General features: G+C 41.2%; 2 protein-coding genes across 2 annotated transcripts in view; both read right to left on the bottom strand.

Annotated features, from left to right (window-relative positions):
• The window catches only part of LOC149454678 (transmembrane protease serine 9-like), a 78,463-nt gene extending 67,173 nt beyond the window's left edge, over window positions 1–11,290 (bottom strand). The window contains exons 1-3 of the mRNA XM_089687217.1: window positions 11,152–11,290; window positions 7,397–7,595; window positions 1,914–2,185 (exon numbers count right to left, since the gene is read on the bottom strand). Of these exons, the coding sequence (XP_089543343.1) occupies window positions 1,914–2,185; window positions 7,397–7,595; window positions 11,152–11,188 (508 nt within the window). The 5' untranslated portion in view covers window positions 11,189–11,290. The remainder of the gene's footprint in view (window positions 1–1,913; window positions 2,186–7,396; window positions 7,596–11,151) is intronic.
• Window positions 10,234–27,005, bottom strand: LOC149454677 (serine protease 33-like). Its single transcript, XM_089687231.1, has 5 exons — window positions 26,720–27,005; window positions 22,564–22,759; window positions 17,271–17,551; window positions 14,935–15,095; window positions 10,234–12,636 (listed from the first exon to the last, which is right to left on the bottom strand). Exons 1-5 carry the CDS (start codon window positions 26,754–26,756, stop codon window positions 12,265–12,267), a joined length of 1,047 nt encoding a protein of 348 aa, XP_089543357.1. The 5' UTR covers window positions 26,757–27,005; the 3' UTR covers window positions 10,234–12,264.
• Between the last annotated feature and the right edge of the window lie 349 nt (window positions 27,006–27,354).

Genomic DNA, 27,354 nt, shown 5'->3' with positions numbered 1-27,354 from the left:
TTGTTCGTCATGAAAATAGGAAGTCCATCTACTGAGGGCAAGCTGTGTATAAAAGGAGAAGTTGGCTCTGCATAGTGCAGACAAGGAGAAAACAAAAACAGCGTCTCCAAGGCCCCATGTACACGGGACACTTCTGAACGATGGAAACTGACTGATGGAAAATGTAGCTTAAAAAAACGTCTGTTTATCCATGTTTGCATAAGGCGTTTATGTGTGTGTTTGCATTTAGAATCGTTTTTTAAAGATAAGCACAGGGGAACCTCACAAATGCCCAGAATGCACTGAAAAGTGGTAAATTATTAACTATTTCAGACTGTTTCAGAGAAATACAGAGAGTAGAAGCAGAGAGAGCAGTATGTGTTGACATTAGCTAGGTGTGAGTTGCTCATTAACATTTCTTTTGTTTCCAAGGGTGGGAAAGGTGTCTGGTGGAGGGAGTCATTAAGGCCACCTGGCAGGGGGTCTGCATGAGGAATTTGAGGTGTGATTGGTCATTAACATAGCTTTTGTTTCCAAGGGTGGAAGAGATCTGAGGTATGAATGTCATTAACATATCTTTTGTCTCCAAGGGTGGGAGAGGTCTGAGGTGTGAATGTCATTAACATATCTTTTGTTTCCAAGGGTGGGAGAGGTCTGAGGTGTGCATGGTCATTAACATATTTTTTGTTTTCAAGAGTGGGAGAGGTCTGAGGTGTGAATTGGTCATTAACATATCTTTTGTTTACAAGGGTGGGAGAGGTCTGAGGTGTGAATTTCATTAACATATCTTTTGTTTCCAAGGGTGGGAGAGGCCTGAGGTGTGAATGGTCATTAACATATCTTTTGTTTCCAAGGGTGGGAGAGGTCTGAGGTGTGAATGGTCATTAACATATCTTTTGTTTCCAAGGGTGGGAGAGGTCTGAGGTGTGAATTGGTCATTACAATGTGGGACAAGCTTGGTAGGAACATCCTGTGTTCAGTGTTTTGTCCATCTGAGTACCTTGAAAACGCTTTGTATGCATTTTTCATGATGAAAAAATGCTTATAAACGCAATATGCCACCTTTATCTGCGTTTACAAGCGTTTTGCATTTGAAACGCTGATAAAATTGACTGCTGAACACAAGTTTTCTGCATTCAAAAAAATTACTGCAAACTCAAATGCCTGTAAATGACTCTCTGTATATGGACACATAGGGAAACATTAAGGAGAGTTCAGGGGCTGCTGAAAAAAATGCTGAACAGCTCCTATAGCTATAGCAGTACAGAGGCTCCCACTGACTAGCAGGATAGGTATACAAGCATACAAGCAGGTCACCCTTGCAGATGATGCGAGAGGTGTGGAATCTAGGCGCTAACTGGTATTCACCAGAGCTTCTGATGGTGGAGATGGGTTTTGCTGAATGTTAGTACCGGGTCGTGGCCCTCAAGTTTGTCCCACAAGGAGGTGAGCAGGCCAGGGTCCAGAAATAGATATAGTAGGTAGGGATCAAGCAGACGCATAGGAAGTAAACAGCCAAAGGTCGATAACAAGTGGCTGCAGGTTAGGATCAAGCAGAAGGGTAGTCGAGGAACAAACCAAAGGTTGGTAACAAGTAGTTTCAGGTTGGGATTAAGTACAAGTGTAGTCGAGGTACAAGGCACAGACCAGTAATGTGCAGTAGAGAAGATACAGGTGACAACAGGAGTGACAAGAGTGAGATATTGGCTGGAGAGAGCACAATAATCTGGCAAACAGGAGGTTAAAAGGCATGGCTTAAGTAGGAAGTTCATGGGAGGAGCAAAGGTTTCAAGGTTCAAGAGAAACAAGACACAAAGCAATGTTTTCTAAGGAATCAGGCAGGGAGCTGTCGAGCATCACAGATGGCTCAGAAAGAAGAGATACCGCCAGACACAGCAGAGGTTGTAGGTTCAGATCTGGGTCCTGGCACTTACCATCAAAGAATATTGTACCCCAGCCGGTCACCCAACAATCCATGCCACAGGGGAAAGTATCAAAAAACGTTGGCAGGCAGACTGGCATGATGTATCTCGTGAAGGTGACAGGTTTGCCTAGCTTCACCAGAGCGATGTCCCCAAAAGACCCTGTGCCGGTATATTGGCTGTTCGAGATGATAGTTTCTACGCTGGAAATAACCGTATGAGCTGAGTTGACATCCAGCTGGGTAAAACCCAGATAAACTTGATAATCCTTTGGCAATGTTGACCTGCAATTAGGAAAATGTGATGAATATACTCCATGACTTTAAATGTCAGAGGTCACATTTCGATGAGGTATCATGCAAATATGTGAATGTGTAGAGCCTAGCCCATGGGCTCACCTTAATAACAATAGCCAATGTCAGTCTGCAGCTGCATTTCACTAAAAAAATGTTGTCATAGATAAATATTGATTGTCATAAATAATTATTGGCCCCTCCACACATGCCAGGGTAGTAGGTGTACTCCTAGACTCTGACCACTCCTTTGGGACCCACATCCAACCACTGGCTAAATCTAGCTGACATTTCCAGTATTCCCCCTTTCCTGACTAATGACCCCACAAAACAACATATTCACTCCCTGGTTATCTCTCACCTTGATGACTGCAACTCCCTCCTCACTGTTCGACCTTTACACAGGCTGTCCCCCCTTAGTGCTGCTGCTAGTTTTATACACCTTACTAACCGATCAGCGACTGCTGCCCCTCTCTGCCAATCCCTTCATTGGCTTTCACTAGCCCAACGTATAAAATTCAAAATACTAATCACAACATACAAAGTCATCCACAACATCTTCCCCAGCTACATCACCAACGTCTTCTCGAGATATCACCCAAATCTTCCTCTCCACTCCTCCCAAGATATCTTGCTCTCCAGTTCCCATGTTACTTCTTCCCATGCTTGCCTCCAGGACTTCTCCAGAACTTCTCACATCCTCTGGAACTCCCTACCCCAATATGTCCGGTCAGCTCTCACCCTGTCCACCTTTAGGCAATCCTTGAAAACAAATTTATTTAGAGAACCCTACCCCACCTCCACCTAAAAACTGTACTTGGGCTCTTCCATCAGACCATCGTCTACAGCTACTACCTTTTGTATCACCTCCGCCTCCTTTTAGATTGTAAGCTCCATGAGCTCCAGATTAAGGGGAGACATGATCTCCATGTATAATACATAAGGGGGATATGATCTCCATGTATAATACATAAGGGGGGATATGATCTCCATGTATAATACATAAGGGGGGATATGATCTCCATGTATAATACATAAGGGGGATATGATCTCCATGTATAATACATAAGGGGGGATATGATCTCCATGTATAATACATAAGGGGGGATATGATCTCCATGTATAATACATAAGGGGGGGATATGATCTCCATGTATAATACATAAGGGGGGATATGATCTCCATGTATAATACATAAGGGGGGATATGATCTCCATATATAATACATAAGGGGGGATATGATCTCCATGTATAATACATAAGGGGGATATGATCTCCATGTATAATACATAAGGGGGGATATGATCTCCATGTATAATACATAAGGGGGGATATGATCTCCATGTATAATACATAAGGGGGGGATATGATCTCCATGTATAATACATAAGGGGGGATATGATCTCCATGTATAATACATAAGGGGGATATGATCTCCATGTATAATACATAAGGGGGGATATGATCTCCATGTATAATACATAAGGGGGATATGATCTCCATGTATAATACATAAGGGGGGATATGATCTCCATGTATAATACATAAGGGGGGATATGATCTCCATGTATAATACATAAGGGGGGATGTGATCTCCATGTGTATAACATAAGGGGATATGATCTCCATGTAAAATACATAAGGGGGGAATATGATCTCCATGTATAATACATAACGGGGGATATGATCTCCATGTATAATACATAAGGGGGAGTATGATCTCCATGTATAATACATAAGGGGGGATATGATCTCCATGTATAATACATAAGGGGGATATGATCTCCATGTATAATACATAAGGGGGGATATGATCTCCATGTATAATACATAAGGGGGGATATGATCTCCATGTATAATACATAAGGGGGATATGATCTCCATGTATAATACATAAGGGGGGATATGATCTCCATGTATAATACATAAGGGGGATATGATCTCCATGTATAATACATAAGGGGATATGATCTCCATGTATAATACATAAGGGGGGATATGATCTCCATGTATAATACATAAGGGGGATATGATCACCATGTATAATACATAAGGGGGGATATGATCTCCATGTATAATACATAAGGGGGATATGATCTCCATGTATAATACATAAGGGGGGATATGATCTCCATGTATAATACATAAGGGGGGATATGATCACCATGTATAATACATAAGGGGGGATATGATCTCCATGTATAATACATAAGGGGGGTATGATCTCCATGTATAATACATAAGGGGGGATATGATCACCATCTATAATACATAAGGGGGGATATGATCTCCATGTATAATACATAAGGGGGATATGATCTCCATGTATAATACATAAGGGGGGATATGATCTCCATGTATAATACATAAGGGGGATATGATCTCCATGTATAATACATAAGGGGGGATATGATCTCCATGTATAATACATAAGGGGGGATATGATCTCCATGTATAATACATAAGGGGAATATGATCTCCATGTATAATACATAAGGGGGGATATGATCTCCATGTATAATACATAAGGGGGGGATATGATCACCATGTATAATACATAAGGGGGATATGATCTCCATGTATAATACATAAGGGGGGATATGATCTCCATGTATAATACATAAGGGGGGATATGATCACCATGTATAATACATAAGGGGGATTTGATCTCCATGTTTAATACATAAGGGGGGTATATGATCTCCATGTATAATACATAAGGGGGGATATGATCTCCATGTATAATACATAAGGGGGGATATGATCTCCATGTATAATACATAAGGGGGATATGATCTCCATGTGTAATACATAAGGGGGGATATGATCTCCATGTATAATACATAAGGGGGGATATATTCTCCATGTATAATACATAAGGGGGGGATATGATCTCCATGTATAATACATAAGGGGGGATATATTCTCCATGTATAATACATAAGGGGCGGATATGATCACCATGTATAATACATAAGGGGGGGATATGATCACCATGTATAATACATAAGGGGGGTATATGATCTCCATGTATAATACATAAGGGGGATATGATCTCCATGTATAATACATAAGGGGGGATATGATCTCCATGTATAATACATAAGGGGGGATATGATCACCATGTATAATACATAAGGGGGGATATGATCTCCATGTATAATACATAAGGGGGGATATGATCTCCATGTATAATACATAAGGGGAGGATATGATCTCCATGTATAATACATAAGGGGGGATATTATCTCCATGTATAATACATAAGGAGGATATGATCTCCATGTATAATACATAAGGGGGATATGATCTCCATGTATAATACATAAGGGGGGATATGATCTCCATGTATAATACATAAGGGGGGATATGATCTCCATGTATAATACATAAGGGGGATATGATCTCCATGTATAATACATAAGGGGGTATATGATCTCCATGTATAATACATAAGGGGGATATGATCTCCATGTATACTACATAAGGGGGGGATATGATCTCCATGTATAATACATAAGGGTGGATATGATCTCCATGTATAATACATAAGGGGGGATATGATCTCCATGTATAATACATAAGAGGGGATATGATCTCCATGTATAATACATAAGGGGGGGATATGATCTCCATGTATAATACATAAGGGGGGATATGATCTCCATGTATAATACATAAGGGGGGATGTGATCTCCATGTATAATACATAAGGGGGGATATGATCTCCATGTATAATACATAAGGGGGGATATGATCTCCATGTATAATACATAAGGGGGGATGTGATCTCCATGTATAATACATAAGGGGGGATATGATCTCCATGTATAATACATAAGGGGGAGTATGATCTCCATGTATAATACATAAGGGGGGTATGATCTCCATGTATAATACATAAGGGGGGATGTGATCTCCATGTGTATAACATAAGGGGATATGATCTCCATGTAAAATACATAAGGGGGGAATATGATCTCCATGTATAATACATAACGGGGGATATGATCTCCATGTATAATACATAAGGGGGAGTATGATCTCCATGTATAATACATAAGGGGGGATATGATCTCCATGTATAATACATAAGGGGGATATGATCTCCATGTATAATACATAAGGGGGGATATGATCTCCATGTATAATACATAAGGGGGGATATGATCTCCATGTATAATACATAAGGGGGGATATGATCTCCATGTATAATACATATAGGGGGATATGATCTCCATGTATAATACATAAGGGGGGGGGATATGATCTCCATGTATAATACATAAGGGGGATATGATCTCCATGTATAATACATAAGGGGGGATATGATCTCCATGTATAATACATAAGGGGGGATATGATCTCCATGTATAATACATAAGGGGAGGATATGATCTCCATGTATAATACATAAGGGGGGATATTATCTCCATGTATAATACATAAGGAGGGATATGATCTCAATGTATAATACATAAGGGGGTATATGATCTCCATGTATAATACATAAGGGGGGATATGATCTCCATGTATAATACATAAGGGGGGATATGATCACCATGTATAATACATAAGGGGGGATATGATCACCATGTATAATACATCAGTGGTTCATATAGTGAACTCGGTGTAGAGTTATTCACTCTGAGGTCATCACAGAGGACAAGGGGGCGCTCTTTACATCTGGAGGAAAAGAAATTTAATCTCCAAACACGGAAAGGTTTCTTCACAGTAAGAGCTGTGAGAATGTGGAATAGACTCCCTCAAGAGTTGGTTGTGGCCAGCTCAGTGGATTGCTGTAGGAAAGTCCTGGATTCTTTCTTGGATACACAGAATATAACTGGATATAACATTTATAGGGAAAGTTGATCCAGGGAATATCCGATTGCCTCTCGGGGATCAGGAAGGAATTTTTTCCCCCTGCAGGAGCAAATTGGATCGTGCTTTGCTGGGTTTTTTTGCCTTCTTCTGGATCAACTGTGGGTGTAGTATTATACCTTTTTTTTTTTTTAACGGTTGAATTAGATGGACTTTTGTCTTTTTTCAGCCAGACTAACTATGTAACTATGAGCAGGGACCTCCTATTCCTTCTGTATTGAACTGTATTGTAATTGTACTGTCCCCCTTTATATGCGCAGACTTTTGGAACTATATAAATCCTAAATAATAATAAAATAAAGAATAAATCCGAATACTCACTCAGTAAAGCAGTGTGCTGCAGTCAGTACCCATTGTGAGGAGATCAGGGAACCTCCACAATTATGTTGACCTTTGAAGTAGAGACTGACCTGCCATGGCCACTCGCCTTCCACGGAATCTGTGCCGCCAACAATTCTGTTGGAGACCGCCGGGGTGCCGCACACTGAATTATTAGCCGCAGACCCCAGATCAGACAACGCTGTATGAAAACATAAAATATAACACTTTCAGTTTGCCATTTAATGAAGGGAACCTTATGTTGTCTTCCAAAGAGTATGAGTGGGAGCAGACCGAGCAGATTCGTCTTCATAATATTCAAAATAAATTGCCCTCAGTGCCAATATGTTGTTTGGGAATTGGGGAGAAAACACGCCACTGTGTTCCTGTGATCATTGTGTTTCCTTCAGGATTTAAAAAATAAAAAATAAAACCGTGGACAAGTACCTGCTAACCTGGCCCTGCAAAAATACACATTCCGTAGTTCTTGTAACACCCATTCTATTTTATGCAGCACGTTTCCTTGTTTTCCTGTCCTTATCTTACCTTAGAATATTGTGATAAAATGTACAATATAGAACTTTATTTAATATGACATGTCCTGTAGATGTAAAAAAAAACACTTGGCCATTTTCTATAAGGCTCCATGTACACGGGACACTTCTGAACGATGGAAATTAACTGCTGGAAAACGTTGGATAAAAAACATCTGTTTAGCCGCATTTGCATGCCGCGTTTATGCGCGTTTATGAGCATTTGCGTTTAGAAGCGTTTTTTAAAGATAACCACAGGATGCCCAGAATGCACTGAAAAACAGTAAAATAATCAACTATTTCAGACATTTTGAGAGAAATAGAGAGCAGTATGTGTGGAGATGAGCTGTCTTTTTTTTTTTTTGTGGTGTTTGGCTGTGTTCCGGCTCATTTCTGGCAAGAAATTATTGCAGCAGTGTCTAACATATTTTCTTTCATGCGAAACCTCAAAGTGCGGTGTACCGGGTCCATTGGAGTACCGAGAAAACGCTTTGCATGCATTTTTCATAATGAGAAAAGTCTCTGGACGGCATCTGGGAATGGAAGAGTTAAAACACTTTTTCAAATGCTTATAAACGCGGTTAGCCGCATTTACACGCATTTACAAGAGTTTTGCATTTAAAATGCTGATAAAATCTACTCCTTTTCTGCGTTCAAAAAAAGAATGTAAACTCAACTGCCTGTAAATGACTGTAAATGACTCTCTGTACACGGACACATAGGGAAACATTAGGGAGAGATCACGGGCTGCTGAAAAAACTGCTGAACGTGCGTTTATCAGCCACAGTGTACATGAGCCCTACAGGTAAAAACCGATTCCTTGCCTCTGCCTCCTATAAGTACCTACCCACTGCGATTATGTGTACCTGTAGCCACACTTTTTTATATTTTGTTGTGGATAGAGCCCATCAGAGGCTCTGTCGGAGAGATTCTTTCACTTTCTGTTTGGTAAAAAAGTTGTCCCCAGAAATTAATGGTTTTTTTTAAAGTTAAGGCTATAGACACCCAAAGAAAACTATATTGAAGTACACAAGATGTTTGTAGTATACCCTGTCCTTCTGCCATCTTTCTGCCCCCTCCCCCCAGCCCCCTGTCAAAATGACAGATAAAGTAGGAGTTCTGTATAAAGAGAGAAGCTGTAATGGCTACTGCTGTAGAAAAAAAATTGAGCCTTCTGACACAGTATTTATAAACATTGTTCAGATCCAAAAAGGAAACATGCAAAGTAACATTGTTTATAAATATTGTTCAGATCCAAAAAGGAAACATGCAAAGTATCATTGTTTATAAATATTGTTCAGATCCAAAAAGGAAACATGCAAAGTATCATTGTTTATAAATATTGTTCAGATCCAAAAAGGAAACATGCAAAGTAACATTGTTTATAAATATTGTTCAGATCCAAAAAGGAAACATGCAAAGTACCATTGTTTATAAATATTGTTCAGATCCAAAAAGGAAACATGCAAAGTAACATTGTTTATAGATATTGTTCAGATCCAAAAAGGAAACATGCAAAGTAACATTGTTTATAAATATTGTTCAGATCCAAAAAGGAAACATGCAAAGTAACATTGTTTATAAATATTGTTCAGATCCAAAAAGGAAACATGCAAAGTATCATTGTTTATAAATATTGTTCAGATCCAAAAAGGAAACATGCAAAGTATCATTGTTTATAAATATTGTTCAGATCCAAAAAGGAAACATGCAAAGTAACATTGTTTATAAATATTGTTCAGATCCAAAAAGGAAACATGCAAAGTACCATTGTTTATAAATATTGTTCAGATCCAAAAAGGAAACATGCAAAGTAACATTGTTTATAGATATTGTTCAGATCCAAAAAGGAAACATGCAAAGTAACATTGTTTATAAATATTGTTCAGATCCAAAAAGGAAACATGCAAAGTAACATTGTTTATAAATATTGTTCAGATCCAGGAAAGAAACATAAAATGTAGCATTGTTTCATCTGTTTCATTCAGCAGCAGATTAAACGGATATACTTGGATCTACATGATGTCAATTATAGCCACTTGGCTTTCCTTTTTAATACAATTTGTTCCCTTTTTAACCCCTTACAAACCCTTAGTTTACCCTAATTAGCCCTAAATAACTTTCTTCCCCTCCTCCCCTTTAAATATTATTTTCCTGACTTTTTCTTTCTTTTTCACACTATTAATAGTTAAACACTTTTGCTTTGTTTATTATTATTTTTTTTAATGTTGCAATACACCCCCCCCCCCCCCCACACACACACACACACATACCCTCAAAATGCATTACAATTGTACTGTCACAAAATTGAAGGAAAAAAAAAATCTTTATTTCATTTGTAAATAACTTTGCAATGTTTTGTATCAGAATCATACATTTAGTGTCATTTTAGACTGGACAAATTACAGAATAAAATTATTTTTTTTTATCTATGGTAGCAATTTTCTTTTAATTAACATTGATAAAAGTACAAAAAAACTGTTTTTAGTTTTTTTTTTTCGCTTTACTCTTTTTGCCTATGGGTTGCATATTAAAAAACAACAAAAACACCTTTTTGCAACACAATATTACCACTAGAAAGTCTTGTTTGTCCTTAAAAAAACAGTATCTGAATTAATTTGTTATTGCTGAATCAATAGGCCAATAGCAAAAATGCAAAATAAAATAAAAAAATTTCCACTGGGAATTACAGGGGTGAGCGCTGAATTAATTAAGATTACATAATGCTGGTCATTGAAAAAAAATATAGACACTAATTTTAAAGAGCCAACCCTGCCTATGTCGTCTATAGGTACCTGCCTATTGTGCTTTAAAATGTATCTAAAAATTGTGTTTTCTCATTAGTTTTACAAACTTTGGAAGGGTAGGAGCTCCTATCAGGTTTTACTGCAGTTGGAGGCTCCATTGGAGAGATTCCTGCACTTTCAGCCTGGTGAAGGGTTGTCCCCAGAACAGGAGGACCCCGGGTAGCAATAAAAATCTTACAAGGGTTTTAACTGTATCTATTCTATCCAAAATCATGAAAAAAGGTTGGAATAGAGAGATTTGTTACTGCTTGAGTCCTGGGTACCGTTCTAGAATGGGGCTTCAGATATTCGTCCCAGCTCCTACAGGTCCTGGCCAGCATTGCCATTAAAACTCAATTTCCATTTTTTTTAAGAACTGTAAATTATATGAAAACTGATCAATATCTGGGGATTTGTTTGAAAATACTGATCTGCCTACCTGATGCCATTACGATCAATACGAAGAGTGCCCCCATGTCTGTAGAGAGGAGGAAGATCGTCTGGGGTCTCTGTTCTCTGAAGGACAGAACTTTCTGTTCTGAAATTTCCACTTATATAGATACTTTATTCTTCAGAATAATGGCTTTATGATATGCAGTTCTCAAGTTTCTTCTCTTATATAGCTGGATGGAACCTTAGACTTTTGTGAAGATACAGTACACCTAAATCTATTATATACATTGAAAATAAATAGTCACATCCAAAACAATGTAACCCTTTTGGTCTGTGGAACTCTTACCAGTTATAGAGTCACATCCAAAACAATGTAACCCTTTCGGTCTATGGAACTCTTACCAGTTATAGAGTCACATCCAAAACAATGTAACCCTTTCGGTCTATGGAACTCTTACCAGTTATAGAGTCACATCCAAAACAATGTAACCCTTTTGGTCTGTGGAACTCTTACCAGTTATAGAGTCACATCCAAAACAATGTAACCCTTTTGGTCTATGGAACTCTTACCAGTTATAGAGTCACATCCAAAACAATGTAACCCTTTCGGTCTATGGAACTCTTACCAGTTATAGAGTCACATCCAAAACAATGTAACCCTTTTGGTCTGTGGAACTCTTACCAGTTATAGAGTCACATCCAAAACAATGTAACCCTTTTGGTCTATGGAACTCTTACCAGTTATAGAGTCACATCCAAAACAATGTAACCCTTTCGGTCTGTGGAACTCTTACCAGTTATACTGTCACTATCTGGAATATTAGAATATTAAAGACAGAGAAACAGAGGAACGTCTTGGTTTACAATAAAAAATATAAAATAAATATATATATATATATATATATAACTATTTTTTATACTCTTGTTTTTTAGTTTCAGATTCTATTTTATCTCAACGTTTTTTTGACCTGCCTGAAACAAAATAATTTTTTGAATGGCTAATGGTTCATGCATATGTTGCAGGACGTTTTAATGGGACCACATTAAATTATTGAATTCCCTTATATTGTTTTTTTTTTGGGACAAACAAATCTTTCTTTTGATGATATTGCCTTTTGTAAATGGTAATTCCTTTTCTGATGCTGATGATAGTTTGTGGTTACAGATAAGTGAGCAGAAGGGCAGCTAGAGCCAGAGTCACCCAGTGATGACTGGAAAGGGTGAGGGTCACTCCGATGCCTAAATCAATTATGACGATGGGTCTTCCATTGGACAGAAAGGCAGAAGTTCCTGAATTGCTTGTGTTGTAAGTTTGGACAAGGTCTCCTCCACATGTATTTGTTGGTGAAGGAATTCCTGTTACATTGATGAATGCTACTTGGAGGTAACTGCTGATCCAAGCTTGATAGGATGTCACAAGAGTATACACCCCGGGGCGGTTTGAGTATGCACAACCAGCACCCCAACTTACAACTCCAATCTGGTACCAGATACCCTGGACTTTACATACCAGAGGTCCTCCCGAGTCACCCTGCAAGACATCAGAGTACATTAAATTATCTATTTATCTATCTAGTATATACTCAGGGCCGGTGCTTGACTATTTAGTGCCCTAGGCATAACCAGCTACTTGCACCCTGCCCCCCCCTAAAAAAAAAAAACTTTAGCCTGTGCAGTGATGCTTTCTCATCTCCCCACCAATGTTAGGTCCATGTGGAGCTACAGCCTCACCTTTCACCCTCTGCAGCAGAGGAAGAAATAATCATTCCGCCAGTGAAAGGCTGTGAGCAGCACTACAAAATGCAGCTTGGCTTTAGCCGGCTGTGATAGAAATTAAATAAAGAGTTCCTCTATGCTCCTCACCTCCTGGGCCCCTCTGGTGAACTGATAGGGCCCAGGTAAAATATGATTAATGGTTTAGCAAGGCCAGCTGTATTGCCCTATCTTCGGTTCTGGTCGTGTCTGCACCCATGGTAACAGTTCGCCCTCGGCAGCTGCCTAGTTTGCCTAGTGGTAGCGCTGGCCCTGTATATACTGTATATGCTGACACATTTTCTGGGAAACTTTTATTTTTTTTATCATCTTGCTGACTAGAGATGAGCGAATTTTTCAAAAATTCGATTCGCCTGATTCGCCGAATTTTCCGAAAAAATTTGATTCGATTCGAATTTATTCGCCGCAAATTTTACTTATAAAAAGGGTTTCTAGGCTTCAGAGAGCCTTTATATTAGTGCAGAACACTGTACCTTTAATTTAAATGCCCTTGGAGTCTGCTGGGGAAGAGAAATAATACTGTCAGTCAGTATGACATGCAGATGAGTGCCGTCGATCTTAGAATCACTGCACACTTCACTCATTTGGGCAGTCACGGGGCCAAAGAAGAAGAAGGAGAAGAAGAAGAAGAAGAAGAAGAAGAAGAAGAATGAAAAGAAGAAGAAGAAGAAGAATGAAAAGAATGAAAAGAAGAAGAAGAATGAAAAGAATGAGAAGAAGAAGAAGAAGAAGAAGAATGAAAAGAATGAAAAGAAGAAGAAGAAGAATGAAAAGAATGAAAAGAAGAACGAAAAGAATGAAAAGAAGAATGAAAATAAGAAGAAGAATGAAAAGAAGAATGAAAAGAATGAAAAGAAGAATGAAAAGAATGAAAAGAAGAATGAAAATAAGAAGAAGAAGAATGAAAATAAGAATAATTCCAGTAAAGCAAAAAGTGTATGTGCAGAGTTCCTCTATTTCTGACAATGAAAAGAATGAAAAGAAGAATGAAAATAAGAAGAAGAATGAAAAGAAGAATGAAAAGAATGAAAAGAAGAATGAAAATAAGAAGAAGAAGAATGAAAATAAGAATAATTCCAGTAAAGCAAAAAGTGTATGTGCAGAGTTCCTCTATTTCTGACAATGAAAAGAATGAAAAGAAGAATGAAAATAAGAAGAAGAATGAAAAGAAGAATGAAAAGAATGAAAAGAAGAATGAAAATAAGAAGAAGAAGAATGAAAATAAGAATAATTCCAGTAAAGCAAAAAGTGTATGTGCAGAGTTCCTCTATTTCTGACAATGAAAAGAATGAAAAGAAGAATGAAAATAAGAAGAAGAATGAAAAGAAGAATGAAAAGAATGAAAAGAAGAATGAAAATAAGAAGAAGAAGAATGAAAATAAGAATAATTCCAGTAAAGCAAAAAGTGTATGTGCAGAGTTCCTCTATTTCTGACAATGAAAAGAAGAATGAAAATAAGAAGAAGAATGAAAAGAAGAATGAAAAGAAGAATGAAAAGAATGAAAAGAAGAATGAAAATAATAAGAAGAATGAAAATAAGAATAATTCCAGTAAAGCAAAAAGTGTATGTGCAGAGTTCCTCTATTTCTGACAGTTCTCTGACAGTTCTTTCACATTTACAGCGATTGAAACATTGTATCTATTTGTTTCCTAATAAAAACATCTGTATCCTAAATGGAAACAAATACATACAATGTTTCAACCGCTGGAAATGTGAAAGAACTGTCAGACAGCTGACAGAAATAGCGGAGCTCTCTGCAGGGACATTTTTGCCGGCTTTTGAAGGGATGAAAACGGCCAATCAGGAAAAATTCGATTCGACCATCCGAAGTCGGCAAAAATTCGGATTCGCCGCGAATCGAATTTTTCCTGAAATTCGAAACGAATTCCACTTCGCCTGATTCGATTCGCTCATCTCTATTGCTGACCTTTGCCTTGTCATTAATGTTTGCTGATTCAAGCTGTGATACGGCTATCTACTGTATATAGAGAGATTGCCTGCATGTGTAAACTGGACTTTTCTACATATTTCCATTGTTGGGAACACATCACTCACATTACAGGAGTCCTTGATCCCATTCCTATAGCCAGCACATATCTTATCATCTTGGATGGTGCCAGTAGTGTAGGATTGTACATGATACATACGGTCACATGTCTGGTAGTCAATTAGGGGCACCTTGACTTCCTGGAGGATCCCATTAACAGGTCCTTGGCCTGAAGATAGACACATGGATACCAAAAGATATAAAAAAAAGTCTCACATCCTATTCCCCTCATTATAATTGTTGTTATGTGTCATATAAGACAATGTGCTAACAAAGGACCAGCTGATAGGGGGAGAGAGCAGAGTAAGGCCAGCCATAGATGGAGTGAATATAGAGAGTGTTGACAGGGGAATCCCTCCTTCCCTCCTGCTGAGCAATTGTATTCTCCTGGCGGGGAGGGGGGGTGGAAGCCATTCCTGCCGGGAAAAAGATAGTGCTTAATGCTAGTGGCTATAACAGCCACTTGCAATAACCACGTGTAAAATCTTGCACGCTGGTTGTACCTAACTTGATCGATCAATCAACTTGGTATATTAAGCCTGCCCATACTTGGTTTGAATCTCGAATCTCAGCAGGAACTGCCTATGGCCTGCTTAGCAAAGGGGGTTATGTACTAAAATGGAGAGTGCAAAATCTGGTGCAACTCTGCAGAGAAACCAATCAGCTTCCAGGTTTTATTGTCAAACCTTAATTGAACAATCTGAATCTAGAAGCTGATTGGCTCCCATGCACAGCTGCCCCAGATTCTGAGTGCTCCAGTTTTAGTAAATCTTCTCCAGAGAGTCCTATGGTTCTCCTTTAACTGGGCGGCCACAGGCTGGGGGAGGGAAAAGACCTTTAACTTCTTGGCGCAGGCCACATGCAAATGTGCAGCCTCTCGGAGTCTGGGCCTTGACGCTGAGCGTGCAATTAAGAAAAACAAATGTGCTGAGAACGCACGCCCTGCGCGCTCCCAGCACACATGTCCAATACTCATGGAAAGGTCCCAATTTCCTCTTGCGATCGGGACCTCTCCCAATAATGTGACGGCGAATCACGGGGGTCACATGACCCTAAAACCCTGCCCCGCCTGCCAGCTTCTGAAATCCTTACGGGGCTGGGAGGCGCCGGCGCCAAGGGGTTAAATGTTACTTTCAGTACAGAGAAAAATCAGGTCTGCTGCCCTGATGGTGCTGTGGGGCGTAGCTGTGTAAATCTCAGGACTAAATGAACAATAAAACAAATTCTGTGGCAATTAAAACAGATTCCTTATATGTATGTCTCCTACAGGGGCGGACTGACAACTCATGGGGCCCCTGGGCAATAGGGGATCATGGGGCCCCTGTCCCCTTGCCCAAACTCAAAAAAGTCTATGAAAAAGGTACCAGGGGCATCTCATGGGGCCCCCTACTGACCCCGGGCCCTCGGGCAGTGCCTGAGTTTCCAAATGGTCAGTCCGCCCCAGGTCTCCTATCTATATAACTGTTTGTCTGGAGATCAGCTGCAAAAAAATGGCCATCAAAAGTTTCAGTAAAGTGTGATTTACCATTAACCTCCCTGGCGGTATTCCCGAGTGTAGCTCGGGGTAAAATTTCTATACCAAAAGCGGTAACCCCGAGCTACACTCGGGCTTACCATGCGGCGCTGCTCTGGGGGTCCCTGCAGCACTTACCTTGTCCTTCACTCCCGCGATGTGTCCCCTGCAGCGTCCCCGTCCATCTCCTCCGGCCGATGCCGGCATCCGGCTTCTGTGTTCTGGTCCCTGTGATGTCAGGACGTACGGGCGCCGGAACCGGCGGGAAATTTTAATTTTTTAAAAAATGTCATTTTTGCTGTTCAATGCGTTTCACATACATTTTGTCCCTACTGCTTTGTCCGGCGCCCTGCCTGCATTTTGAATGTTCTTTCTGCCTGGAAACTTAGAAAAGTCCATGGCGGCCAAAAAGCGTCCCTTTACGTCAAAAGCGGTTTTAGAACAGTGATAGTAAATCAGAACCACTTGCAGAATTGAGTGATAATGATTTGTGGGGGAAATTCCTCATCAGACACTGAAAACGATTCTGCGACTTTGCTCAGCGATGTGCGAACTTGGCGCTCTATTTCACATTTCAGTGTTTTCGGTTTGATTATATTATTGAATTAAATTTATTATTATTATATTATTATTTTTTATGATTATTTATTAAATTATAATTTATGATTTCGTGTTTCAAATTTTATCATATCCGGAATGTTTACTAGACTCTTGTTCGGACAGATTTCAGTGAGTTATTCCTAAAAATTACAGCCTACAATAAATAACTACATATTTCCATGCAAAAAAAATGGTACCGCTTTCAGCACAAAAAATCGGAAAGAATCATACCGCCGAGGGGGTTAAAGACTGTGGCGCCCCAGCCAGTCACCCAGCAGTCCATGCCACACGGGAAGGTGACGGAGGAAGCCGGCAGACAGATCGGCATGATGTATTGGGTGAAATTGATGGGATTAGCCAACTTCATCAGAGCGATGTCCCCAATGGATCCTAGAACCGTATAATTGATTTTTTTGATGATTGCTGCGACTTCAGAAGCCACTGTATGATTTGAGTTTGCATTCAGCTGGTTAAGGCCCAAATAAATGGTATAATCTTCTAGATGTACTGGCCTGTAACAAGTGAAATGATATATTTTACTGAGGTGTCATCGGCTGTCAAAGAAAATTAATAGAGCTAAGACTGCATACAGCCTGTAGAGCAACACATGATATGGGTGGTCTGCCCAGTGAATGATAATATTTTCCAAGTATTCACCAAGAAATGCATTATCTGGCTTATTGAAAGATACACCTTCCATATATACATACTGTATACATGTGCAGTTCGTTCCGTTCTGAATCAAAATTCAGATAATATTTTCATTATTCCGAGTTTCGGTTGTATCCAAATTTCTTAATTACGATAGCAACACATTTAGACGAATCCGAAATAACCAAATTTCATCAGAAATTCAAATTGGGTTCAAAAACAAATGTTTTTATTTCAGGTACTTATATAGTGCTGTCAATTTACGCAGCGCGTCACATATATATTGTACATTCACATCAGTCCCCGCCCCTGACGAACATACAATCTAAGGTCCCTAACTCACATTCATACATACACAGACTATGGAGAATTTAGACAGGATCCAATTCACCTCCCTGCATGTCTTTGGAGTGTGGGAGGAAACCAGAGTACCCGGAGGAAACCCACGCAGGCACAGGGAGAACATGCAAACTCCAGGCAGGTGGTGCTGTGGTTGGGATTTGAACCAACAACCCGAGTACTGCCAGGCAGAAGTGCTAACCATTTAGTCACTGTGCTGCCTGAATTATAAAAGTATAGCTGACTATTGCCGATTTCCTTCAGAGCCTATAGGGGTCGATTCGCTTAAACTAGAACACTCAGAATCTGGTGCAGCTCTGCATGGGAGCCAATCAGCTTCTAACTTCGGCTTGTTCAATTAAGCTTTGGCAATAAAACCTGGAAGCTGATTGGTTTCTATGCAGAGTTAGAAAATAACCCCTTCCAAAATTTTAATTTTGAAAAGAACAGAATAAAAGAGAATAGAAAAGAATAGAATAGAAAATAAAAGAATAGAATATAATAGAATAGAATGAATATAGCCATTTTCCAAACTTTGTATTCTGCACAGAATAGAATAGAATAAAACAGAATAGAATAGAAAGAACAGAATAGACTAAAATAGAATAGAAAATAAAGGAACAGAATAGAAAAGAATAAAATTGAATAGAAAGTAAAAGCATAACACAGAGTAAATAGAACAGAATAGAATAGAAAATGAAGGAATAGAATAGAAGAATAAATTAGAATTGAACAAAATAGAATAAAATAGAGAGAATATAGCTGTCTTCTGAAATTTGAGGTTTGAAAAAATTGGAATAGAATAAAATAGATTCAAATTGAAAAGAAAAATAGAGTAAAAAAGAACAGAAAAAAAAGATTGGAGTTAAATAGAATAGAAAATAAAGGAACAGAAAATAGTAGAATAAAATAGAAAATAATAAAATAAAAAGGAAAAACTGTCTTCCGAAATTCAAATTTCGAATCGACTAGAATCAGCTATTCTTCACAATGAATTTGGATCGATTCAATATATATGAATCGAACACGTCTAATCCATTGGGACAATTTTAATTTGGTCAAAAATAAATAAACTAATCAAAACGAAAGAAATTTAGCTACAAATGCAAATAAATGAAATGAGTAACTTAACAAATCGATCCGTAACAAATATCATTTTTTCATTCTGCATATTTCTAATTGTTCCACTCATTAGGACTCTCGGTGCTGCTTGGATAAGTGGAAACAGAGGCGGACTGACCATTTGGAAACTCGGGCAGTGCCCGAGGGCCCGGGGTCAGTAGGGGGCCCCATGAGATGACCCTGGTACCTTTTTCATTGGCTTTTTTGAGTTTGGGCAAGGACACAGGAGCCCCATGATCCCCTATTGCCTGGGGGCCCAATGAGTTGTCAGTCCGCCCCTGGGTGGAAAAACCATCTTTAACTTTCCAGAAGAAGTCAAGTGGAATGTGATGAACTATTAGCAGCTATGCCATGACCTGAGAACCTGCGAACACATAGATGCAGACAGAGATGAAGAGCCGGGAGAAGAGAGGGAAAGGAAAGAAATAGAGGAGAGAAGTGAGAGGAAGAGAGAGAGAGACAGGGAGACAAGGTATGAACTTAAAGTGGTACTCCAGACCAGGTGTGGACTGACCATTTGGAAGCTCGGGCACTGCCTGAGGGCCCGGGGTCAGTAGGGGGCCCCATGAGATGCCCCTGGTACCTTTTTCATACGCTTTTTTGAGTTTGGGAAAGGACACAGGGGCCCCATGATCCCCTATTGCCGGGGGCCCCATGAGTTGTCAATCCACCCCTGCTCCAGACAAGTAACATGACACCTGCCCCCGCCCGAAGTGCTGTTCCAGCTTTTATCTTGAAGTCTTCTAACTAGCGAGATGACGTCACAGGAGGTCCGTCTTTTTTTGGCAGTATGATGGGGCCAGATTTCTTCCAGGAATGAATGGCACTCATGTAATGTGTGAGCGCTACTCAGTCCTGCAGTACTGCGAGCCCCTTATGCACCCCCTTGGGGGAATGTAAATGTCAGACTGGGCTCACAGGCAATGGACAGAAACTCATAGTGTTGTTCTACTCCTAATGTGATTCTAAAGGCTCTTTTTTTAAGAAAAAAATAAAAAACATGTCTATACTTACCTGCTGTGTGCAGTGGTTTTGCACAGAGCAGCCTGGATCCTCCTCTTCTCGTTCCCCCGCCAGTACTATTGGCCCCTCCCTCCCGTCAGGTGCCCCACAGCAAGCAGATTGCTATGGGGGCACACGCTGCTCCATGTGTCCATTCACACACGAAGCAGCGTCTCGGCCCCACCCCCTCTATCTTCTCATTGGCTTACTGCTTGTGATTGACAGCAGTGCGAGCCAATGGCTCCTGCTTCTGTCTCAGCCAATGAGAAGAGGGAGGAATGGGATAGCTGAGACTCCAGTGCAAATCGCTGGATGAAGAGGGAGCTTTGTTGAGTATTAAGGGTGGCGGGGGGATGCTGCACACAGAAGGGTTTTTGTACCTTCAGAATGTATGAGCCTTTAGAACCGCTTTAAGATGACCACCAGTGATGGACCAAGGAGGAAGTCAGGGCAGGGCTATCTTAATAGCATCATGGGCCCCTGGGCAAAGTAATGCACTGGGGCCCCCACTAGCCTGCCCCAATTTACGCACCTACTCTTAAGAATTGGGAATTATTAATATAATAAATTTTAAACAGTAAGAAAAAGTGCCATTAATCAAAGACTAACACAAAGGGCACAGTACAGGGGTGGGGGGATTAGGAGGGAACAATACTGGGGTCAGGAGGGCACAGTACAGGGGTGGGGGGATTAGGAGGGAACAATACTGGGGTCAGGAGGGCACAGTACAGGGGTGGGGGGATTAGGAGGGAACAATACTGGGGTCAGGAGGGCACAGTACAGGGGTGGGGGGATTAGGAGGGAACAATACTGGGGTCAGGAGGGCACAGTACAGGGATGGGGGGATTAGGAGGGAACAATACTGGGGTCAGGAGGGCACAGTACTGGGGTGGGGGGATTAGGAGGGAACAATACTGGGGTCAGGAGGGCACAGTACAGGGGTGGGGGGATTAGGAGGGAACAATACTGGGGTCAGGAGGGCACAGTACAGGGATGGGGGGATTAGGAGGGAAAAATACTGGGGTCAGGTGGGCACAGTACTGGGGTGGGGGGATTAGGAGGGAACAATACTGGGGTCAGGTGGGCACAGTACTGGGGTGGGGGGATTAGGAGGGAACAGTACTGGGGTCAGGAGGGCACAGTACAGGGGTGGAGGGATTAGGAGGGAACAATACTGGGGTCGGGCGGGGACAGTACGGGGGGGGGGGATTAGGAGGGCACAATACTGGGGTCAGGTGGGCACAGTACAGGGGTGGAGGGATTAGGAGGGAACAATACTGGGGTCAGGTGGGCACAGTACAGGGGTGGAGGGATTAGGAGGGAACAATACTAGGGTCAGGAGGGCACAGTACTGGGGTGGGGGGATTAGAAGGGAACAATACTGGGGTCAGGCGGGCACAGTACAGGGGTGGAGGGATTAGGAGGGAACAATACTGGGGTCAGGAGGGCACAGTACAGGGGTGGAGGGATTAGGAGGGAACAATACTGGGGTCAGACGGGCACAGTACAGGGGTGGGGGGATTAGAAGGGAACAGTACTGGGGTCAGGCGGGCACAGTACAGGGGTGGGGGGATTAGAAGGGAACAGTACTGGGGTCAGACGGGCACAGTACAGGGGTGGGAGGATTAGGAGGGAACAATACTGGGGTCAGGAGGGCACAGAACAGGGGTGGAGGGATTAGAAAGGAACAGTACTGGGGTCAGGCGGGCACAGTACAGGGGTGGGGGGATTAGAAGGGAACAGTACTGGGGTCAGACGGGCACAGTACAGGGGTGGGGGGATTAGAAGGGAACAGTACTGGGATCAGACGGGCACAGAACAGGGGTGGAGGGATTAGAAAGGAACAGTACTGGGGTCAGGCGGGCACAGTACAGGGGTGGGGGGATTAGGAGGGAACAGTACTGGGGTCAGGAGGGCACAGTACAGGGGTGGGAGGATTAGGAGGGAACAATACTGGGTCAGGCGGGCACAGTACAGGGGTGGAGGGATTAGGAGGGAACAATACTGGGGTCAGGCGGGCACAGTACGGGGGTGGAGGGATTAGGAGGGAACAATACTGGGTTCAGACAGGCACAGAACAGGTTTCCAGGATGCTTCCCGGGGACAGCTTAGGTAAAAGCATGACTGTCCTGGCAAATCTGGGACAGTTGGAAAGTATGATATAAAGCAAAATTATCATGGGGCCCCCATGCACATGTGTTAAGGCAAGTCAGTGACAGCGCTGGAGCACACATAGGTTAACTGAAGACTGCAACTTTAAAAAAAAAAAAAATCTTTGAGTTCCGCTTCTAAAGAAAAGACAGACTGAGAGTTTTAGAGGCAGATAAAGGACTGCACCTTACACGCATGCAGATACTTATTCTTGTCCTTTTCATATGATTGGATTTTAGAATGAATGGGGTGTACTTACTCATCGAAGCAATGGGCTGCACTTAGTATCCATTGGTCAGAGATAATGGAACCTCCACAGCTGTGTGTGCCTTGAAAGGAAATACTGACCTGCCAGGGCCACTGACCGTCCACGGCATCTGTGCCACCAACAATTCTGTTGGAGATGACCGGGGAGCCGCACACCCCATTGTCAGCTGCAGATGGATCAAAAAGTGCTGAATAAAAGAAAAAATAAATGAGAATGTTCAGTTTTTTTATCCAAAGTCTAATGATTGTAAGTGAACATCACGTATGATTTTTCTGAAGAGCCTGAGACTATATTCTGCAGCTTATTGAATACCCAACTTACTATTCAGTTGTATTATAGAGGAAAAATATACAAACAGAGGGAAAAATACATCTTCCTCTCAAATCTCCCAGTAATATCTTTTAAGTATCATTCCATTAAAAAAATGAACTCACACTTCTGTTCTCAGGAGGTAATGGAACTTGGGTTCAGTGTTACAGAAGTTTCAAGGAACTTAAATCTGGGTTTTGTTTTGGCAAAGTCTACGTGTAGCCCTTACTTAGAGTTTACAGCTTCGTGACTCACTCTTAGCCTATGTCATATTTAAAAAGAAGAAAAGCAATGATTGCAGCTTGCACTTATTACGTAGCATAGATACTGCCACTTGTCTCAAACTGCAAAGAGAACTAATAATGATTTAAAAAAAGATTTAAAAAGATGATCCCTTTTAAGGGTTTTCAGAAACTCTTTTTTTTTAATGCCACTTATTATTTGTATAATAAAAATGTGGTTTTTTTTCTTTTTGTAATATTTTCTTTTTGTAATTTTTTTTTCATTTTTGTTGCACCTTTTATTTGCCCAGATCTCAAATATAACTATTAAGGAAAATATTCTGTAGCTCGCCACTTGTCACAAACTGCAAAGTACAAAACATGTCTCCAGTCTCTTGATCTCCTGGAAGAGAAAAATAATTACAGACCCAGAGGTCTCTATGGAAACTGTGATGTTAACTTATTCAATGACCTTCTCATTTGGTTCACTGAAAAATATTATGTCGGATCCCAGGGGCTAATTAGGAAATATTTTTTTAAACTGGAAGTCTTGTTGTCTTAGTAGCTAGTTTATTCCCAGTCCCTGGTGGCTTTGTAGGCAATATATTCCCAGTCCCTAGTGGCTGTGTAGGCAGTTTATTCCCAGTCCCTGGTGGCTATTCAGGCAATATATTCCCAGTGCTTGGTGGCTTTGCAGGCAATATATTCTCAGTCCCTGGTGGCTATTCAGGCAATATATTCCCAGTGTATATTTCAAATGTGTGCTAACTAAACCCCTGTTATAAACGCATACTGTTAGACAGGTTAATTCGGTTGTTAGCAAGCTGGCTGGCAAGTTGTCCAAGAACATTGTTCTCTCCCCTTTTATTCACTATGTGATGCCTGTTTATGTGTCCTTGCTTCATAAGCCAGTTATAGACTTGGGCGGGTGGCCACTTTTATGCATATTTATGAATATATTCCCAGTCCCTGGTGGGTTTGTAGGCAATATATTCCCAGTCCCTGGTGGCTTTGCAGGCAATATATTCTCAGTCCCTGGTGGCTATTCAGGCAATATATTCCTAGTGCTTGGTGGCTTTGCAGGCAATATATTCCCAGTCCCTGGTGGCTTTCCAGGCAGCATATTCCCAGTCCCTGGTGGCTTTCCAGGCAGTATATTCCCAATCCCTAGTGGCTTTGTAGGCAATATATTCCCAGTCCCTGGTGGCTTTGCAGGCAGCATATTCCCAGTCCCTCTTTGCCTTGCAGACAGTATATTCCCAGTCCCTGGTGGCTTTGCAGGTAGTATATTCCCAGTCCCTGGTGTCTGTGTAGGCAGTATATTCCCAGTTCTTGGTGGCTTTGCAGGCAGCATATTCCCAGTCCCTGCTGTCTGTGTAGGCACTATATTCCCAGTTCTTGGTGGCTTTGCAGGCAGTATATTCCCAGTCCCTGGTGGCTTTGCAGGCAGTATATTCCCAGTCACTGGTGGCTTTGAAGGTAGTATATTCCCAGTCCCTGGTGGCTTTGCAGGCAGTATATTCCCAGTCCCTGGTGGCCTAGGTATTTTAATTTCAACCCTTGGCTGCTTAGAAGGAAGTATAAATTAAATCCTCTTGGCTTAGTAGGGTCTATATTTCCAATCCCTGGAGGCTTGGCAGAAACAAATGTAGCACTACGCCCGTTGGAGTTGCTGAAGATTTGGATCCGTATATAATCCTGCACAGCCAGGCAACGCGCATTTTACTAAAACTTGTGTTCAGAGTCAGTAAACAGTCCTTGAGCTTTGTTTTATGTTTTATTAAGGGGTGCTAAACTTTGATGGAGTAAGGGGTGTATGGGATGCCCAATGGAACTGCAAACCGAGGACAAACTCCTTAGCAACTATGTACAAGTCTTTACACAGAAGCTCTTCTTGGAGAGCTCTCCAGCATCTCCTAATGTACCACCCCAGACCCCAGATAATCCTTTTCTTATAAAGCTGCCTGAGGGAATCCCTGGACAAGGGAATTCAGTGCTTGCCACTTTAAATGACAACAGTCCCATGTAAGGAGCTAATCAGGATTCCCTCCAGAGTGCTCTTTTCCCCTTAACTGGCCCAGAGGGTGTAGGAATACTCACTCTCACAGTCTCAGTCCTGGGAACAGATTTAGGTAGCTGGCTGCCTTCAGGCCTTCCGCTGGACTTGCTCCTTTCCTGGCTCTACAGGTGTTTCTCACTCTGGCGGCCAGTGAGGCTGAGCAATCCTCCTTTTAAGCTCCCTGCCTGCAGGTAGGCCCCTTATCACTGGGCCCCCTCCCAAGCTCCTGCATCTCAGCTTCCACGTGAACTCTCCTGCTGCTCAACAGGCTCAGTCATACTTAAGGGCTGATCTGGTCCCATGCCAAGCCTCCTGCCTGGGGATTGGTCAGAGTCCCTTGAGTATGCAGACCAGCCCCTCTTCACCCCTATAGCAGGGGGAGGTATCAAGGAACTGATCTGCACAGCCTCTCAGCCCTCACCCAAATTTGACCTAGCTGACTACTGCCTAGGCTGCTACTCAGCCCTTCTAACTAAAAAATAATCAGCGAGCTCCCCCTAGCTATCAAGGAGGGTGCTACACAAATATTTCCAGTCCCTGGTGCCTCTACAAAGTATACACTTAAGCTCGCTAGACATGGATCAAACTCTAGAAAAACAAAAATAAGTGAGCGCTCAAATGGATATAATAATGAGCAGCAGCTGTACACCAAAAAAGGCACAGTATCAAACCTTCAAAGACATAAATGTAAAATAGCGCTGCACCCCCCCTTTTTTACATTTATGGATCAAACTCTGGCTGGTTCAGCAGGAACTGGCCAAATTTCAATCCATCTATGGTCATTACTGCTCAAGAGAAGTGGATGTACCAACTGGATTTTCATGAACAATTCTGCTGGAAAATTGATGAGAGTTCCGTTGTCAGCATACATATACACAGCAGGGTGGATTCCTGCATCCACATAAAATGCGTGGATCGGAAAATAAGGCCCCTTTTTTATATTCAATCCACTGGCTGATCAAAACAAATTGACCCATGTATGGCCAGCTTTAGCCTCAACTTGGATGGTTCAGTCTTCAGATAAGTTAAGTATGTTGAGGTTTATCTAGTGTCAGGAGTAGGGTTAAAGTGATAAGTTCCATTCACATTGCAGGAGGCAGTGAATTAACCCCTCAGTGTTGCCCCTTATAGAAACAATAAACCACAACCACAAAAAATCCCACCAAAGAGAACACCAAAGGACAAGAGACAATCCTGACTCCAAATCAGCAATGGAAGTAAAAATATATCAAGAGCTTCAGTTCTACAACAACTAATAAACACAAAACCAAAAAGCAATAACTTACAAAAATGTTATATTTTTATAGGTTTTCAAGTAATAGAATAAAGTGGGTTAAACAGCATAACAAAGTGTTCATTATTGATCAAAAATGTCTCTAGGTATAACAGAGCGATTGTATTTTTTCCTTGGATTTTAGTGGACCACAAAGTCAATTAATTAAAAGAAATGCTGGTCCTGTCATCTAAAGCTATATAACCCCTGTATACCTTGCAAAAAAATACCAGTAGAAATCAAACATCATTAGAAGGATTTATTCTAAAGCACTGAGGGTCTCACCTGCAGCTATAATGAAAAGTGCAGCGAATAACGCCATTTCTTTAGAGCGAAGGAAGATCAGCCGAGGTCTCTCTGTCTCTGTGATCTGTGAACGAATACCGGCTTTTCTTGAAGAATGGTATGCTTGGGAGACTCAGGGCTTGGCTTTATCATTCTTTTTTGAGTTAAAACAAAAAAATGTAACCTTTTACAACAAAGAATTCTGCTTTTGTGTCAAACACTACCAAGAATTCTAAATCCGGGGACATTATACACATTTTACCTTCATGTTACCACAGTGTGATTCAATCTTTACATGCCACCAGCCTGAACCCTAGAACCCTTCTCAACCACCACTATGCTGACCATTGGCTGACTTTAGACAACACTCTGTTGGTCCATAGACAGTCATCTGAGCACCAATCATAATAATTTAGATATAAAACAGTCATGTTTTGTGTGTTCTAAAGCTGACCAAGGACACCTGACCACCACCCCTTGTTGAAAATCCCATTTCAGAACCATGGCCTACAAAACAAATATTGTTAATTGAAACTTTAAGGTCTCATGCTCACTGCAGTTTGAAGAAGCTTCTTTGAGCGTTTGAGCTTTTTTTTATGCCTGTAAAACTCCCCTCTATGTTATCCTAAGTGTCC

The sequence above is a fragment of the Staurois parvus genome, unplaced genomic scaffold (genome assembly GCF_062004578.1).
Source record: "Staurois parvus isolate SC_StPar_1 unplaced genomic scaffold, SC_StPar_1.0 ptg000421l, whole genome shotgun sequence".
NCBI lineage: Eukaryota > Metazoa > Chordata > Amphibia > Anura > Ranidae > Staurois > Staurois parvus.
The sequence above is the reverse complement of the archived record's forward strand: the minus strand, read 5'-3'. Positions and strand labels throughout refer to the sequence as shown.

Bases quoted from the DNA above. Each gene is read 5' to 3' on its own strand.
- LOC149454677 (XM_089687231.1), bottom strand. From the start codon at position 26,756: ATGGCGTTATTCGCTGCACTTTTCATTATAGCTGCAG. The intron at 22,760-26,719 runs GTGAGACCCTCA...TCTTTTATTCAG, and splicing joins ACTTTTCATTATAGCTGCAG to CACTTTTTGATCCATCTGCA. The intron at 17,552-22,563 runs GTAAGTACACCC...CACTTGTTACAG, and splicing joins GCAGCCCATTGCTTCGATGA to GCCAGTACATCTAGAAGATT.